We start from the raw sequence: 16,975 nt of genomic DNA, 5'->3' as shown, positions 1-16,975 counted from the left end.
ATAATCTGTTCGTAGACCAGAATATTGATACTCACATTTAATAAATCAACATTCCTAGTAAACCCTTTGTAATGACACATTTACATATAGTTTGCAAAACAGTCTTGGGTCATCAGGCTATTCTTTCTCTCCTTGAAACATGTTTTATTTCTTCTTAAAATTTAAGAAACTGGTTGCTACAGATTCAGTTTATGATATTGGAATACAAGAAATTGTGCATTTTAAATAAAATAAAATATAATCAGTTAAAACCACACTCAAGTGCAGGTCTCTGGGTATCCCAAATATATTCTTCTTTCACTTGACCCCTAAAGATCTGTGGATCTCAACCAGGGGCAATTTTGCCTTCTGTGCCATTGTGTGAAGACATTTTTGGCTATAACAAGAAGGGTAAGGGATGCTGTTGGCTTTTTAATGAGTGAAGGCCAGAGAAGCTACTTGAAACCCTACAATGCAGTAGGTAGCCTAATCACTCAGGATCCAGCTACCCCAAGTTTCAAGGGCTGAGTTCAAGAAATCTTACTTTAGATTTTAAGACTGTTTCAATGATATTTAATAGTTACAAGAATAATCAGTATAAAATATATAAAATAAGAACTACAGCAGAAATTTGTCCAGTTACCTATAAGATTAATAAAACCTTTAAAATTAACCTAGTGACAACCACAACTTTACTTTTATTGCACAACGACTACTTATTTGTTTTATCTTTAAGTACAATAGTGACTATCAAGCCTCTCCTATTTAAAGGTCTACGGAAATATTTTATGAATTAAAAACAAAGTCCTGCAGTACTTGCTCAAACTGCTGAACTGGAACCAGTTCTAATTTCATAGCCCAAGTCTCTGGCCTTCTTTGCTGAAGACCTCTCATGTGCTCCACAGGTGCTGACCAAGAATTCACTATGTACCAATACTACCCTAAACATCAAGTATGAAGCAGCAAACTGACCTCCCATGGTGGAGCTTACACCCCAATGGAGGAAAAGCTGATATAGGGCAGTGATTAAGAAACTAAAGGAGATGGAGAGAAAGGGAGTGAACAGAGCTGTGATTTTTAGATCAGGTCATCAGGATAGACTGCAGAGAAACACCAAAATACAATGAGAGAATCATGCCATGTTTTTGAAAGCAAAAAAACTTAGCAGCAAGTTGACTCAAGCTTTTGCGCACATTAAAATCCTGATTGGGGTTTTGGGGGCCACACTGTTGCTCAGTGGTTGCTCCTGGCTCTGGCTCAATAATTTCACCTGGCGGTGCTCAGAGGACCAGGAGGGATGCTGGGAATCAAACCTCAGTCAGCCTCATGCAAGGCAAGTGCCCTACCCACTAAGCAACACTGAGTGTGGCCCAAAAACAAACCAAAAAGTAAGAATTTCAGGTCAAAGATGTCATCACAGATTATTTCAGATGCAAGAAATAAAGAAGGTTGTTGGCCAATGTTTCTGAACAAAATATTCTCTGAAGTCAGTCAGTGAACAAATTTTAGATTTTAACTCTGCTATTTACTAATATCTGAGTTGCTAGTTGCTTAATCTTTGTTTCAGCTACCTCGGCTAAAAAAAAAAAATTACTCATTCACACAGACTTGTTGGGAGGATTCCATGAGTAAACATCAAGTATGCTATTATAATTACCATCACTAGGCATTTGTTTCCATTATTATTGAAAGTTACGGTTTTGGAGCAACAGCACAGCGGTTGGGCGTTCACCTTTCACGCGGCTGACCCGAGTTCAATTCCTCCGCCCCTCTCAGAGAGCCCGGCAAGCTACCGAGAGTATCCTGCCCGCACGGCAGAGCCTGGCAAGCTACCCATGTGTATTGGATATGCCAATAAACAGTAACAGTAAGTCTCTCAATGAGCGATGTTACTGGTGCCCACTCGAACAAATCGATGAGCAACGGGATGACAGTGACAGTGAATTAGTAAAAGTAATTCTTATCATTCACAAGAAGCATGATGCAGTAAGAGTAAAGAGCTAAGGAAAATAGGAAGAGAAATTAGGAATGATATCCGAGGGTACACTAAAAGAATAAGTACAGTTAGCCAGGAAATGAGGAAGTTACCATAAAAAAAAAGAACTGACATTTCAAGCACAAAATCATATGCTTATTCATAAATAGTAGCCTTCAAGTACAGCTACGAGTGGGAGTGGCAGCTGTTAGTTCCGGAGTAGGATTGACAAGGGCCTATATCTCAACTCTCCTATTTACAGCATCATTATTCCTAACAGCCAAATGTTGCTTTGAAGAAACTCAAATGTTCACTGATAGATAGCCACACAAATTGAGGTTATACGTACGATGGAAAATTAGTTGGCCAAAGAAAGGAATCTGAACACATGCTACAAATGGATGAGGCACGAGGAAGTGAAATGAGAGTCACACAAAGATAGATACCACATGATCCCACTTACATGAAGTATCAAGAGTAGGGACAATGAGAAAGAACCATGATTGTTGGCTAGGGCCCGGGGGAAAGAATAAGGACGTGTTAAATTGGTTCAGAGTTCCAGATTTGCAAAATGAAAGAGTTATGGAGATGGGCTGTGTAACCATGTGGCTACATTAACACAACCAAACTGCATGCTTACTACAATGGCAAATTTGATGTTACATGAATTTTTATCACAATTAAAAGTAAAGACTAAAACAAAGGGGAAAAAAGTGGTTGAAGTAGGGGTCAGAGTCAGAAGTGAGAGCGAGAAGGGCTTCAGAGAGGGAAGCAGAAGGGCTCCAGAGACAGAGATCAGAAGAAGAGAGATCAGAAGAGACCAGAGGAGAGACAACAGAGACAGATAGAGGTCGGAAGAGACTAGAGGAAAGACTACAGAGACAGAGTCAGACACAGAGAGACAGACAGAAAAGAGCACAGAGGCAGAGCACAAAGGAAGAGCCATCCAGATCCAGTCCACACACAGCAGCTGAGAGCACTGAACATAAGGGGTGAGAGAGCTGCCCCGAGAACATACACACACACACACACACACACACACAATCACCCTTCCACACATGCGCGCTTTTATATAGGTTCCTGGGTGCAAAAAAGATTGAGGCTGACTGGATCAAACAATGAAGGGTGAGTCACTGGGGGAGGACTGATTCACTGAGCCAGAGACCATGGTGATGCGGGGAACACTAGTAAAAGCCAATTACATATCCAGCATTTTCTGGGATACGGTGTCATTTCTTCGTCATCCTTTAGAGCGCACGTTCCGCCTCCACTTTCTCATACACTCACCTCCCATTCCCCACTCCACCCCTCCCACCCCGCTTCCACAGGTGAGCTTTTGATCACAACTGTTAGTGCTTAGGTGGTATTCCTGGAATAATGATCAGGGGTTGCGTCCAGCCCAGTTGAGCCTGACCCCCATGCACACTAGCCTAGTATCACTTCTTTTTTTAATAGAAATAAAGATACTATTCTCAGAACACTTTGCCTCTGAAACCCATTAGATATCTTAAAATGATAGTATCACTTTTTAAGAAAAAAAAATCTGTGTTCTAAAGGCTAGAATGTTCTATTTTCCTTTGTAAAAAGATTATGAAAGAGTACTGGAACACAGGCATCGTTTGCATATATAAATCTAGAATAGGAATACTAAGAAAAGTTGAAGTATTGAACTATCATTAAAGTAGAAATTAATTCCACAAATCCAAGATAAGTCTAAAAATAATGATGATCTATTTCACTGACACCAACTCATTCACTGTCATCCTGTTGTTCATTGATTTAGTCAAGCGGGCTCCAATAACGTCTCCATTCATCCCAGCCCTGAGATTTTAGCAGCCTCTCCTTACTCGTTTTTCCAAATGATTGGAGGCTCTTTTCAGGGCCAGGGGCATGAGACCTGTTATTGTTACTGTATTTGGCATATCGAATTTACTGTTTATCAATTATCTTGACCACTAAATTAAAATGTTTGTTTTTTGGTTTGAGGGCCACACCTGAAAGTTCTCAGGGCTTACTCCTGGCTCTATGCTCAGGGATCACTCTTTTTTAATGAATCACTGTGAGATGCAGTTACAGATTTACAAAATTTCCTGATTATGTTCCAGTGAAACAATGTCTTGGTGGGGCTCAAGAGAACCCAGGAGATTGAACTCAGTCAACTACAAAGCATGGACCCACCCACTCACTGTACTAACTCATTCTGGTGTTGAAATTAGAATGTTTTTAACCAATGAATTGACAATGGGGATTTTAGAGACTTTTTTCATGAATTCGTGTTTCCTTCTAAATTTCTGAGTTTTGACATGTTATGTTCTACATTCTCTCAAAGCAAGAAAATTAGGTTTTATAATTTCCAGATCTTTCATGAGTTCACAGTACTTAACAAAATTCTTTAGTCTATACATTAGGCAAAGAGATTTGCTCAATTATTCCATAAACAACATACCAATTGAAACTTCCACATACAGGTTCTAATACAGAATTAAAAGTAAACATAATGATACCTAACTTTAAGGAATTTGATCTCTATTCCCTGTGAAAAAATAACCTGAAAAAATTAAAAACTTACTTCTTTATGGTGTATTCCTGCCGCAAACACTTATCTTGCACACACTTTTCAAACATAACTAATGCATGTTCGCCCTTATTCATTCCATTGGGTACTTGATGTTCTTCTGCGAACTCCTTAGATAAGAGCTCAGATTCTATTTCTTCCAACAAATCCTCTGATGCTGACGCAGTCTTTATTTTTGAAATAAGTTTCTTGGTGCAATCTGTATCATAGGGACTTTCTGAGTAAGTCTTTTGATGAGCTGCTTCTGTAAATGCAGATGACCTTAATTCTGCCAGTATTTGTGTTACTGTCTGTTCTGCTTCATTTGTTTCTGAAACTTGTTTTGCAAACTCTTCACAAGGAAAATAAGCTCTTTGTTCAGAACTTTCTGGACCTATGTCTGTTTTAGCACAAGAGTCTTCCCCTCCACCATGATCTGGAATACCAGTTTCCTGTGCTTTAGTCTGATTATTGCTCTCTGTAGGCTGACATGCAGCCTTATCACAGTTCAATGACAACAGTTTGGACTCATTTTCTAAGCTGTTGCTTCCAGAAAACGAGTTGCAAGAGTCTTCCTTCACTTCTGGTGTTTTCCTAGTATTTTCATCAGAGGAAACGGAGACTCTGTGCTCTGTCTCTGACATGGTGACTGACACCAACTCACTCTGCATTTCTTCAAGTCTGCTTCTGATCTTCGTTTTACATCTAAGAAAGGCAGAAAACCAAAATTTAACCAAAAACAAAGTTCTTTAAAACCAAGATCCCGTATTTACTCGCTTACGATCCACAGTGTGGATAGAACTAAGGTCACCAACTTTACTACCAAAATTGCTTTTCAAGCATTTCTTGAGGAAATCAAAAGCAAAGACCAGGACACCCTCATCCAAGTGGGCCACAGGGCGCAACAAGCTCTCATTCTCTTTATTCTATTTATTTATTTATTTATTTATTTAATTTATTTGTGAATCACCATGAAGGTACAGTTACAGATTTTCATATTTTTGTGCTTGTGTTTCAAGTCATACAATGCTCGAGAACCCATCCCTCCACCAGTGCCCATTCTCTTACCACCGATGATCCCAGTACCCCTCCCACCCCCCAATCCCACCCCCCACCCCGCCTCTGTGGCAGGGCATTCTCTTTACTCTTTCAATTCAAGACATACAACTTTACCAGTCAATTAAGCATGGCACTCCCCAGTCACCCCTGTAAGATGCTGGGGAACTAAAGCCAAGTAGCTGCAAATCCAGTCCCCAAATTATTTAGTATTCACTCAGCTCCATAAAGGGGAAAAAAGACTACATCAAGATTCTGTAAGAAAATATTGGGAAGGGGGCTAGAGAGATCATGTATAGCAGGTAAGGGACTTGCCTTGCATGTGACCAACTAAGGTTTAACCCCTGGCATCCTATATGGCCTCTTGAGCACTGCAAGGAATAATTCCTGAGTACAGAGCCAGGAACAACCCCTGAGTATTGCTGGGTGTGGCTCCAAAACCTCTCCTCCCCCCCCATACACACACACACACACACACACACACACACACACACACGTGTATCTAAATATATATGCATGTGTACTGGGGAAGTAAGACATCAATAAAAACACTAAGAGAGTAATTACAAACCAAGCTAACAAAATAATGCACAGTAAATATTAATGAGAAGGAAACCTGAACCCAACACAGCTACCTATAAAGACAAGAAACCTAGAGCCGAGCTGAAAGTCACAGGGTGTAAAGAACCCTGATACGAACGGTTTTCATCCAGGCAGGAATCCAGTAAGTACCATGGTGATTTCCAAATATTCTTATCACAAATAAACACTGTTCAGTGCAACTCAAATGGAGTTCACAAGCACTGCTGAGGCAATAAAGGCAACATCTGCAAATTTAAGTCAATGATATTAGCTAGAATATTTTGTGCTGTTTATTAGGATGACATTCTAGCTATTTTCAGAAAATTAGTCAACTTCAAAAATTACCCTAAGAAAGAAATATACAATTACCCAATGGTCTTGAAATATTGGAATAGGCATAGGAACTTCTGTCATTTGCCTGCAAAGCAGTACATGAGTAAAAAAGGTTGAATTGAAGGGCATAAACAATTGAGTTTTAATAGGAACTGGGAATAAATTTCTAAAAAACAAGATAAAGTTTAAATATTTCTGTGATGGAGGTGGTAGCTGGAAGCTGGTAGGAAAAAAAAGGGAGGGTATAGGGAATAAAAAGATAATCAGGAAGAATCCTCAGAATGACACACAGAGGAGAATTTCATTAAGGCTAATAAACCATAATTATATTTGTTTCCAGTACACTGTTTATTCTTAAATATCAGCTGAATTAAAGTCCAGAAGTAATAGTATGAGACTAATATTTAAGAAACATTATCCTAAGAATGTGGAAAATGAGAATTCTTATAAGGGAATAAGAAGAACGGTATTTTTTGTTTGTTTGCTTGTTTATTTGTTTGGGGACCACACCCAGCAGTGCTCAGGGTTCACTCCTGGCTCTATAATCAGGGATCACTCTCATGGGACTTGGTTGACCATATGGGGGTCTCTCTCTCTCCCTCTCTCCCTCTCTCTCTCTCTCTCTCTCTCTCTCTCTCTTTCTCTCTCTCTCTCTCCTCTCCCCTCTCTGTCTCTGTCTGTCTGTCTCTCTCTCTCTCTCTCTGGGGGTCTCTCTCTCTCCTCTCTCTCTCTTTCTCTGGGGGTCTCTCTCTCTCTCTCCCCAGAAAGCAGCTTATTAAATATCCCATCTTTAAGTTTAGATTGCCCTTTGGACTACAATTAAAATAAACATTGACCCTACAAAAAGGAACCATCTACGTATTACCAAACACAAAAATTAGCACTGTTTTCTTGCTGCATATATTGTAAAACATAAAGGCCATATGAGTTTTTAAAACTTGGTTTCAATGACACAAATGGAGTAAGCAAAATGGCTTCAGTGACTATGCAGTACTCCAAAATCTAGGACAAAGTGAAATAATTTTCAAACAGGGTCACTCACCTATAATACTTCCCCCAAAGTAACTCACATTAAGATAAAGCTTGTGAATTGTGTTACTGCTGAATTTGAAATCTTAATTTAGAAATCAATCTTAACAAGTATTGTTTAAAACATCCTAACTAGTCAAAGCTACTTTAACAGAACTCAGAGCTGACCAAATTGTAATAGACAGCAAATACAGAATCTATTTAAAAAAAGAATTAAGACTGCTAAGGAACTGTGACTCTCCAGCATAGAATTAGAATTAGCACTCTATTAGGAATCTATTTAAAAAAGAATTAAGACTGTTAAGGAACTGTAACTCTCCAGCATAGAACACAGAATTAAGAAGAACTTGATGGTTCTAATCTGACATGCTTTGTCAAGAGAAAAGCACTATGCAAATATTAGTTATCCCCTCATTCAGCTTTCATATTCCCTAGGGTTCAACCTCAACTTCATTTTCCCTCCTAGAACTCATTCACTTTAAAAACTTGTACAACTCAGTCTAATGCCCATATTATTTTCAGCCCCGAATTCTTGAATTACAGATAGAGAATTACCTCTTGGATTTCAGTCTCTACAGTCCTGAACGTAACCATTTCTTTTCACTGGATGTTTCATTCTAGTGTCAAATTGGATACCAGTGTCAAACTTGATTACCCCGGGGCATCTTTTCTCTGTCAATGATATCAGGCCTCCTTCCTTTCCCTACTCTTCATATTTGATACCAATTTCATGTCCCCTGAAACCAACTCTCTTTTATTGTTCCTGTTATCTATCTGAAACCCAACCCAGGCCTGCTGCTTTCATGCTGTAACACCTAATGGTTGCTCTTGGAGCCGGGTAGGCGACTCCCCAGAGGGAGTGGAAAAGGGTTGAAGGTTCACGCTCTGGGCCTTGTGTTGCTCAGAGACACCTAGGGCAACAGCAGACTGTGCTTTGGGGGCCTTATACATACAAGGCATGCACTAGGACCCTTTGAACCATCTCCCCAGCCTCTAAACTGATACGTTCTTGTGGTTTGGTGGCCACACCTCACACTGGGCAGCAATTGGGCACTACTCTGGAGGTGCAGAGTGGAGGGAGCGTCAGGGGGTTCATAAGGCATTGGGGAGTCACAAAGAGCCTAGAATCCCTACAAAGCATGCACTCGAGCTCTGCAAGTTATCTCCTGGTTGATGGTTTCTTCATCTTCAGGCCTCCATCCTCTCCTCCTTGCAACTCCAAGGAACAAGGAAATTAAAGAAGAACAAGTGACTTGTGCTGGCACCAAGACATGTCACACAGTCTAAAGAAGGGGCTCAAGTATGTACCATACCTCCTCTGCCAAAGGAGGACAGGAGCTGCTCCCAGAAGTGGTCCTCCACGGCAGAAGAAACGACACTACTCCTACAATCTCAAAAGAAGTGGTACGCATCACCACTTCCACAGAGCACACCATCAACTGCAAACCAATGACACAGGGAGGGGTTTCTACTGGCTCTGTCCTCTTCAAACACTTAGGTAAAGAGCTGGAGTGACCGCACAGTGAGTAGGGTGTTTGCCTTGCACGCAGTCAACCTGGGTACAATCCCCGGCATTCCATATGGCATCCCCAGCACTGCCAGGAATAATTCCTGAGTGAAGAGCCAGGAGTAACCCCTGAGTATCTCTAGGTGTGGTTCAAAAATGCGCCTCAAAAATGTTTAGGTAAGGAAAACTCTACCCCCACCAGCTGGTCTTCTCACTCCAGAAGGGCTAGTGAGAGAAAGAGAAAGGAAGGTCTGAGAGAGCCAGAACACAGATCACACCTCCTCCTAGTCAATCTAGCCAGCTGGAACAGATTCAACCTTAATTCAGAGAGACCAACCTTTGGTAGCTGATTTTATATTCTAAATCACTGAAATGTCTTAATTTCTGGATTAAGTGGCAGGAAAGTTCAGAAAGCAAACTTTAATTTTTGTTGTGTGGTGAGCCATATCCGAGAGTGTTCAGGGTTTACTCCTATCTCTGTGCTACGGGATCACTCCTGGCAGGGTCTGGGGGACCGTATGGGGTGCCTGGGATCAAATCCAGGTCAGTCGTGTGAAAGGCAAACATCCTATCCACTGTACTATTTCTCTGATCCCAGAGTGAGACATTAGAAGACACTTCAGAGGGAAATGGAGGAGATGGAGAATTCTACACTGTAGAAACCAATTAAGAAAAAAAAAATTCATGTGTATACTTCAGAACAGTATATTCCTCCATAAACTCATCATACTCCTTTGCCAATCTTCTGAACACTTCAATAAAATGCTAGTACTTATACTTTACTAGCCTTGACTGGTCTACCAAAGACTACATTTTGCAATGAGCCTTTCCATGACTTTATTCCCATCCAGAATGTTCTTCCCTTCAGTCTATGCAGAGTCCAACTGTATTGAAAGAACCAATTCTGAACCCACTCCCCCATGTTTTCCACATTAGACATTTTTCATACAAATGAAAGCATTTACACTCATCTAGCACACCTAACCAAAGCTTTTCTTGTGTCATTTCTCAACAGGTAGTCTTCTGCTTGTTAAATGGCCTCTGCACTTTCAAAAAGAAACCTCACTAATCTGGATAACGGGCCCAGCCACACTGTCCCAATAGTTTAGTCACTGGGTCCTGTGATGCTGGGGGCCCAGGGGCCACCCGACTGCACTCAGGTGTCACTAAGGCCATACTGGGTGTGTACAGGGGGGTGATAGGAATCACATGGTGCTGGGAATCAAACTTGGGGCTCACACTTGGAATTATCTCCTCAATCCCAGTTAAAAGACTTAAATCGATCCCAAGACAAGTGTTTTTTTTCTGCTGTTGCTCAATAATAAACCCATAAGCTTTGAAAAAGTGTTGGTATAAATCGGTATCTCATAACTACTTAACCTGCAAATTAATTTTTCTGATTAAAAAGGGGGGGTTAAAGAAACACTGTATAAAAGTATAACAAAGTCACACACAAAAACCAAATAACTGCACAAAAATGAGATGTGTGGGGTGTGATGGATTTGATTATTTCCATGATTAACCAGGGGGTGAAAAGTCAGCTGAGTCCTGTGATGGGCCTCTAGTCGGCAGTGCTGATCTAGGCCAGTTTGGTGGTTGTCCAAGTTGTTTGTTGGAGGGTGGGAGAGTGAAAAGGCTGCTGTCATCAAAGCAGTATACCAAGGGTGGAATGGCCGAGAAGTAAACTAAGGCAAAAGAATGTAAAACTAGACATTCGTCTACAGGAATTTAGACGAATTCAGACACTCTTCATTTAAGAAGTATTTGAACAAATCAAAATCCACTAAGACAAGGAGATTCAACTCTCAACTGAACTACAGTATCTCTTGCTTTTCAAAGATTAAAAAGTAACAGATCATTGGATAATTTAGTAATCGATCATTAGGGAGACTAACTGTATTTGAAACATAGAATAATCACAAATTTCCCTAGTCTTTTTTTTCCAAAGATGTTTCTGACACAGTACTACAGGACCAATTCACACTTCAAAACTATTTCAGTGGGACCAGGGATGAAGTTCAGCAGTAGTCCAGGCCCCAAATATGTTGAGATCCTGGGTTTGATCCCTAGCACCACCAAAAAAAAGTTTAATGAGAACTGGTTTCGCTCTTACTGGAGCTCATCAGCTGTAGGCAACTGGTCAAGAAACATTCTTTTTTTCAAAATCTGTCTTAAACCAACCATCCAGCCTGGATTTTATCAATGAACTCACATTTCTACACAATTATTTCTATAAAAGAGCTATATAAATAAAAATAAATTTGTATTTTATTGTCTCTTTTACTCTATTACTATACAAAATTAAGCTGCATATACAAATGAATCCAATTCACATTTATATGATCATTAATAAATAAGTCATAAACAAGAGTTATATAGAACTACATCTCCAAACTCTGTATTAGTTCTGCAAATATGTAGCAAATATATATTCTGTGCAGGCACTCTATGTGTTGGGAACAGGGCAGTAAATAAGAGAGCTATCCTTTATGGCACACACATTCTGGTGCAGGGAACCAAAGTAGAGAGACAGAAGTTAAATGCTCTACTCTCCAAGTTGACTGTATATTGGGGGAGGGTGGACAGGCACCTGGTGCTGCTCAGGGACAATAAGCTGGGTCAGGGATCAAACCAGGGCTGGCTTTGGTATCAAGCCCCTTACCTCCTCTATTTTCCCTCTGGTCCTCTGCTTAAGTGTTTTAAGTTAAAGGTCTCTCGGTGCTCTGCCATAAGCTCTAAGACACATGAATGTCTGAAATCCAACAGAAAAATCTGACACCATTCAGAATTACTTACCAAGTACAAAATTTGAATTTGCAAATGGGCCAGGGAGAGGGCTCAAAGGGCTACAGGGCATGCTTAGCCTAAGGACGTGCCAGTTCTGATTAAGCACCAGCTTGAGCACCACCAGGTGTTTCCCAAAACTAAAGAACAGAAAAAAATCGCAAACTGACATTTAAAGTGTAAAATAATGTCCAGGAAACTAAACACGTTGGGCCCATGAGAGCACTCCTGTCCAATACGATGTTTCATAAAATCCTCAGAAGTACATCAAAAGGATTTTTATATATTTCTCAAGCATACTTGGAAAGCAGCATATACAAAAGCTTTCTGACCACTTCCAATACGGTTCTGAATTAGCAACTGAAATATTAACTTAAGTGAAAGAAAAGATTCTATAGCCCTGATCATAAAGTAACTGATAATATATACATATAACTTTAAAATACAAATACTCTCCTGGATACAGTTTTTAATTAAAAGTAAAATTAAATAAAACCACGTAAAGTGATAGTACAGCAGATAGGGCATTTGCCTTACATGGTTGACCCGAGTTCAATCCCTGGGACCCCAGGAATGATCCCTGAGCCCAGAGGCTGGAGTAAGCCCTGAGCATCACTAAGTGTGGCCCCTCAACACTCCCCAAAATTGAGATTCTTATATCACAAGATGAAACTATGCTGACAGTAAAGCTTCATGTAAGGTAAATTTCTGTTAGCCAATTTATGTTAAAAGAAGAATTTGGCTAAGCTGGCTATTTCAAAGAACTGTCTCCACACTAGTTCAATCAAAAGGGAAATCTTTAATAAAGTAACCACATCTTTATTAAGTTTTAATAAAACCTTTATTAATTAAAGTATTAATAAAACCTTAATAAAGGTTTTATTAAACCCTTAACTACTTCCTTATCAATAGGTTTTACAAGTTGCCTTAGTTCAACAGTTTAACAGGTGTTCAAGGCCAACATTGTTCATCTCTAAGGGAGTTTGTCTAGCTTTGCACCAAGACTCATGGCAAAGTGAATTTTAGGTATGTGCATTTTATCACCAAAAAAGAATTTAGAAGACAGACTCAAGGCATTAGATATAGCAGTTTGCCTCTCTTCCCAGCTTACTGAATCCTGTGACAGCATAACTTATAGCTGGAAATTAAGACCTCCAGACTTCAGAAAAAAGACGACAGGTGGCCACCTCATCTATCACACTCTTGAGTATCAGGCTAAATGCCATATTATCTGTTTGACACCTTAGACTTGTGAGCTATCATATATATAATACTTTTATAGGTTTAAAGTAGAAAGTTATTAGTGTAGATCTTATCTCAAAAGTAGTCACCATTTAATGAGTCTAAAAAAAATTCATGAAATTTATTTCAACATTTTCTCAAAAGCGTATAAACAACAGGGATGTGAGAAGGGTTAATAACCCAAAAAGGATTCAAGATAAACCATGAATCTGTCTTATCCAAAGATTAAGAAGTTCTGTTTAATGTTTAAAATTTGAAGCCACCTTTGGCCTGTACTTGGTACAGCAGTTTATATTAAAAAAAAAAAAAGTTTGTTTATTCACTAAGCAGAATAGCATTTACTACACAAACTTCTATACATCAGACATCAATTCATGTGATTTAATGACAAATACAGTCACAATGCACCCATAATATTCTGTGTTTGATTTCCACTGTTCTTTCTTTTTTTTTTTTTTTTTTTTTTAAGAATCATACCTGGCTGTATTAAGGGCTTAGTCCTGGCTGCTTGTTTACGGATCACTCTTTATTTGGGGCTTGAGGCGATATGCAGTGCTGGGGATCAAACCCAGGTCAGCCATGGGCAGGGCAACCCCCTTGCCCACAGTTCTATCTTTCCAATCCTGACTTCCACTTTAAGTCTACTTAAATCTAATACTTTTCCTTTCGTTTCCTTCTTAGCCCTGATTGTCAAAAGCTCAGTAGCTAACAATAAGGCTGGGAGCCAGAGAGATAGTACAATGGAGAGATAGTACAGCGGGTGAGTTTCTTGGGTGCCTGGCACCCAGTTGACCTGGGTTCGATTCTTGGAACTGCACATGGTCCCCCAGTTAGGAGTGATCCCTAAGTGCAGAGCCAGAAGATTCCTGAGCACCACTGGGTGTAACCTAAAAAACCAAACCAAAATATAAATGTCTGAAATAATATGATAAAATTCATTTATTTGTAAATTTAAATTACATGGGTGCCCACTATGACCTTGAAATTAGTACTAAATATGTCACGATATTGAAAGAAGGATGTCACGATACTGAGAGAAGGGTGACATGTTTGAGAAATCAAAAACTTCACTGTTTAAAACTAGCATAAGGGATAAGAGAAAAACCTAAAGTTCATTGAAAGAACACTTCAGATTAAAAGAAAAAGACCAGGCTGGAGCGATAGCAGAGCAGGTAGGGCGTTTGCCTTGCACACCACCGACCCAGGTTCAATTCCCAGCATCTCATATGGTCCCCTGAGCACGGCTAGGAGTAACTCCTGAGTGCAGAGCCAGCAATAACCCCTGAGCATCGCTGGGTGTGACCCAAAAAGCAAAAAAATATAAGAAGAAGAGAGAAAAAAAACCTTTTTTTTTTCAACCTCTTAAGGCTGCTTCAGGCTAGAGAGAAGCACATAGTTGAGGCACAGGCTTAGACACTGCCCCACCCAGTTGGATACCCTGCCTCAAATAGTCCCTGAACAGCAGGGACAGCCCTGGCACTTCCAGGGTCTGGTGGCTCCTGGCTCTGCAGGACCTTCCCACTCAACCCCCAGCCCGGGTGGCAGAGAAAGGCCAGGAAGAGCCCCGAAACGTACTGAGCAGCCCCACCTTCCAGTAAAAATAAATTAGTCAGGCTGCTGCAACCTATCATCTCTCCCAAGCCACTTCATACACCTCATCATGTCAGCGTGTGACTGGAAATAGAGGCTTGAAGCGAATGCACTGAAGCAACCGGCATCAACTATGCTGTCACTGCACAGGCATCAAAGGAGACGCTTGAGGAAACAAAAGGTTACCGAGTGGTGACCGGGCTACAATCACGGGACATAAGCCCCATCAACCTGCCCACCGCCGAGTCACCGACTCGAGGCTCTGCTGCTCAAACGTGGGGGCTCTGAACGAGACTGAGTCTTAAAAAAAAAAAAAAAAAGGGCAAAAACCAATAAAACACACAAGCCAGGGATTTTCACGGAAATTCACTTCGGCAATTCTAACAGGCTCGACCCTCACAAAGTAGATGGATTCTAACTCTTGGTGCTGCAAAAGGTGAAGTTACGACACGGTCAGTGGCTAAACTCGGAGAAACCTATAGAGGAATCCTGGGTGTTGGCGGGGTAGGAAGCGAGACCGCTTTCACTGTTCCAGTGAGTGACCAGAACAAAGAGCTGGAAAGCAGCTCTCCGGGCAGCTCACTTGATGAGCACGGAGACTGGAGCTTCACCTCTCCCGCACGAGCAACCCGCTCCCCGGGCGCTGCCGTTAGCAGTTGGGAGGGCTAAGCCCCAACTCGCACATCCACACACCCTCACTCCTGCTTCTCTTTGTTTGCCCTCCCGAGGTCTCCCCGCACACGACTTGAACACTCTTCCCTGCATTTTCTGCCCATTTTCCTAGAAAACAACAACCACAAACCCCACAAAAACCCGCAGCCGTCTATCATGTGGGCAGGAGGGGGGAAAAATAATGAACCCAACCCAAACAGCTGGCTCTGAGGGCACAGCTCTCACGCGGACGCACGCAGGGGCCAAACTGTCCGTCTCACTACCTAAACCCCCAGGTGAGAAGTCTCAGGGAAGCCAGAGACGCGGGTTCGAATCCGCGTGTTCCCGAGGCCCAATCCGGGCCCCTCTGGCCTCCCAACCAAACCATCGAGAAGTGCCTGCGAGCAAAAAAGTTCTCCAACTGCTCGCGGCGAAACCACATGACCCCGACACTCTTTCCCACCCCCCCACCCCGGAACCTGCAACTCGGGGCCGGAGCAGGGGGGAGCGGGGGGGGGAGGGATTTACACACCCCCCCTTGACACGCTCGCAGAGGGGCTCGCGGGGGCAGCAGCGTCCGCACCCGCCGGCGCTCCTCGGGCTCCGGGATGCCCTTGGAAGGCGAAGCCCGGGGAAGCGGCTTCCCAAGCGACTCGGGTGCGGGGGGGTCGCGGAAGCGCCGGCCGGAGGCGGGGTGGGGGTTGGGGGGGCGAGCGTGGCCGCGACGGGAAACGCACAGCGCCCGTCCAGTCGGAGGAGAAGACCGGCAGCGACGGGCGCCGGCTCGGGCGACAGCGATCGCCGGGCAGGAGGGGCCCAGCCGCCGCCGCCGCCGCCGCCCTCGGGCCGGGGAGAGCGCGGGGGACACGCGCCCCCGCACGACCCCGCGTGACCCCGCTCCAGCCCGCCCGGCCGCGGGGCGCTCGGCAGAGAGGGGCTCCGAGCTCCGCCCCCCCTTCCCGAGCCCCCGGCGCTCGCCGCCCTCCCGGCCCGTGCCGCTGTGCGTGGGACCCCCGGCTCCCGCCCGGTCCTCGGACCTGGCGCGCGACCCCCCCAAGCCAGCCCCGAGCGCCCCTCCGGCACTCACCCCACTTCTCCGCGCCTCAGACCGCACCCCTAGCGAGGCCGCCGCAGCTCCGGCTCAGGGGCCCATTTCTCCACAGGCAGAGGCGGCCGACCGGGAGGTGGAGAGGCGCGGCGGCGGGCCAGCGGGGCCGAGTCGGCGCTGCAGCTCCCTCCGCCGCGGCTTTTGGGGAGTGTTTTGTTTTGTTTCGTTTCCTCCTCCACACCCCCCCCACCCCCCAGACCCCCGCGGAGCTGACACATCAACAAAGATGGCGGCGACGCTGAAGTCGGCCCGGCTACAGCTGAGGGGGCGGGGCTCCCGGGAGGAGCCAATCAGCGCCGCGCAGACACGTGACGCGCCGCACCTTGGGCCCCGGGAACCTGTCTGCAGTGGGCGGGGCCGGGCAGTGCCTCGGCCGACCTCGCCCCTCTCTGACCGCGTCGGGGCCCGACCCCGGAGCCCTCCCGGGCAGCCCACGCTCCCGGCCGACCGGCCCGGCCGGCTCTGCTGCTCCCGGGCAGCCCGGCCCGGCGGCCACTCAGGGCCCTCCCGCGACCCACGCGCGTTCTTTTCTTTCTGAAGGGCGTGCTCCCTGGAGGAGAGCATCCACCCTTTGGCCCTCGGAGC

The 16,975-nt window shown here is 43.6% G+C and overlaps 1 protein-coding gene across 2 annotated transcripts in view; it reads right to left on the bottom strand.

Moving 5' to 3' along the window:
• Window positions 1-16,607, bottom strand: part of CCDC186 (coiled-coil domain containing 186) — a 52,188-nt gene extending 35,581 nt beyond the window's left edge. For both annotated transcript variants that reach the window (XM_055118684.1, XM_055118683.1), the window contains exons 1-2: window positions 16,370-16,607; window positions 4,524-5,213 (exon numbers count right to left, since the gene is read on the bottom strand). In XM_055118684.1, the coding sequence (XP_054974659.1) occupies window positions 4,524-5,179 (656 nt within the window). In that variant the 5' untranslated portion in view covers window positions 5,180-5,213; window positions 16,370-16,607. The remainder of the gene's footprint in view (window positions 1-4,523; window positions 5,214-16,369) is intronic.
• Window positions 16,608-16,975: the final 368 nt, after the last annotated feature.

Source organism: Sorex araneus, chromosome 11, assembly GCF_027595985.1.
Source record: "Sorex araneus isolate mSorAra2 chromosome 11, mSorAra2.pri, whole genome shotgun sequence".
NCBI classification, from domain to species: domain Eukaryota; kingdom Metazoa; phylum Chordata; class Mammalia; order Eulipotyphla; family Soricidae; genus Sorex; species Sorex araneus.
Note: the sequence above shows the minus strand (reverse complement) of the source record. Positions and strands in the feature narration are given on the sequence as shown.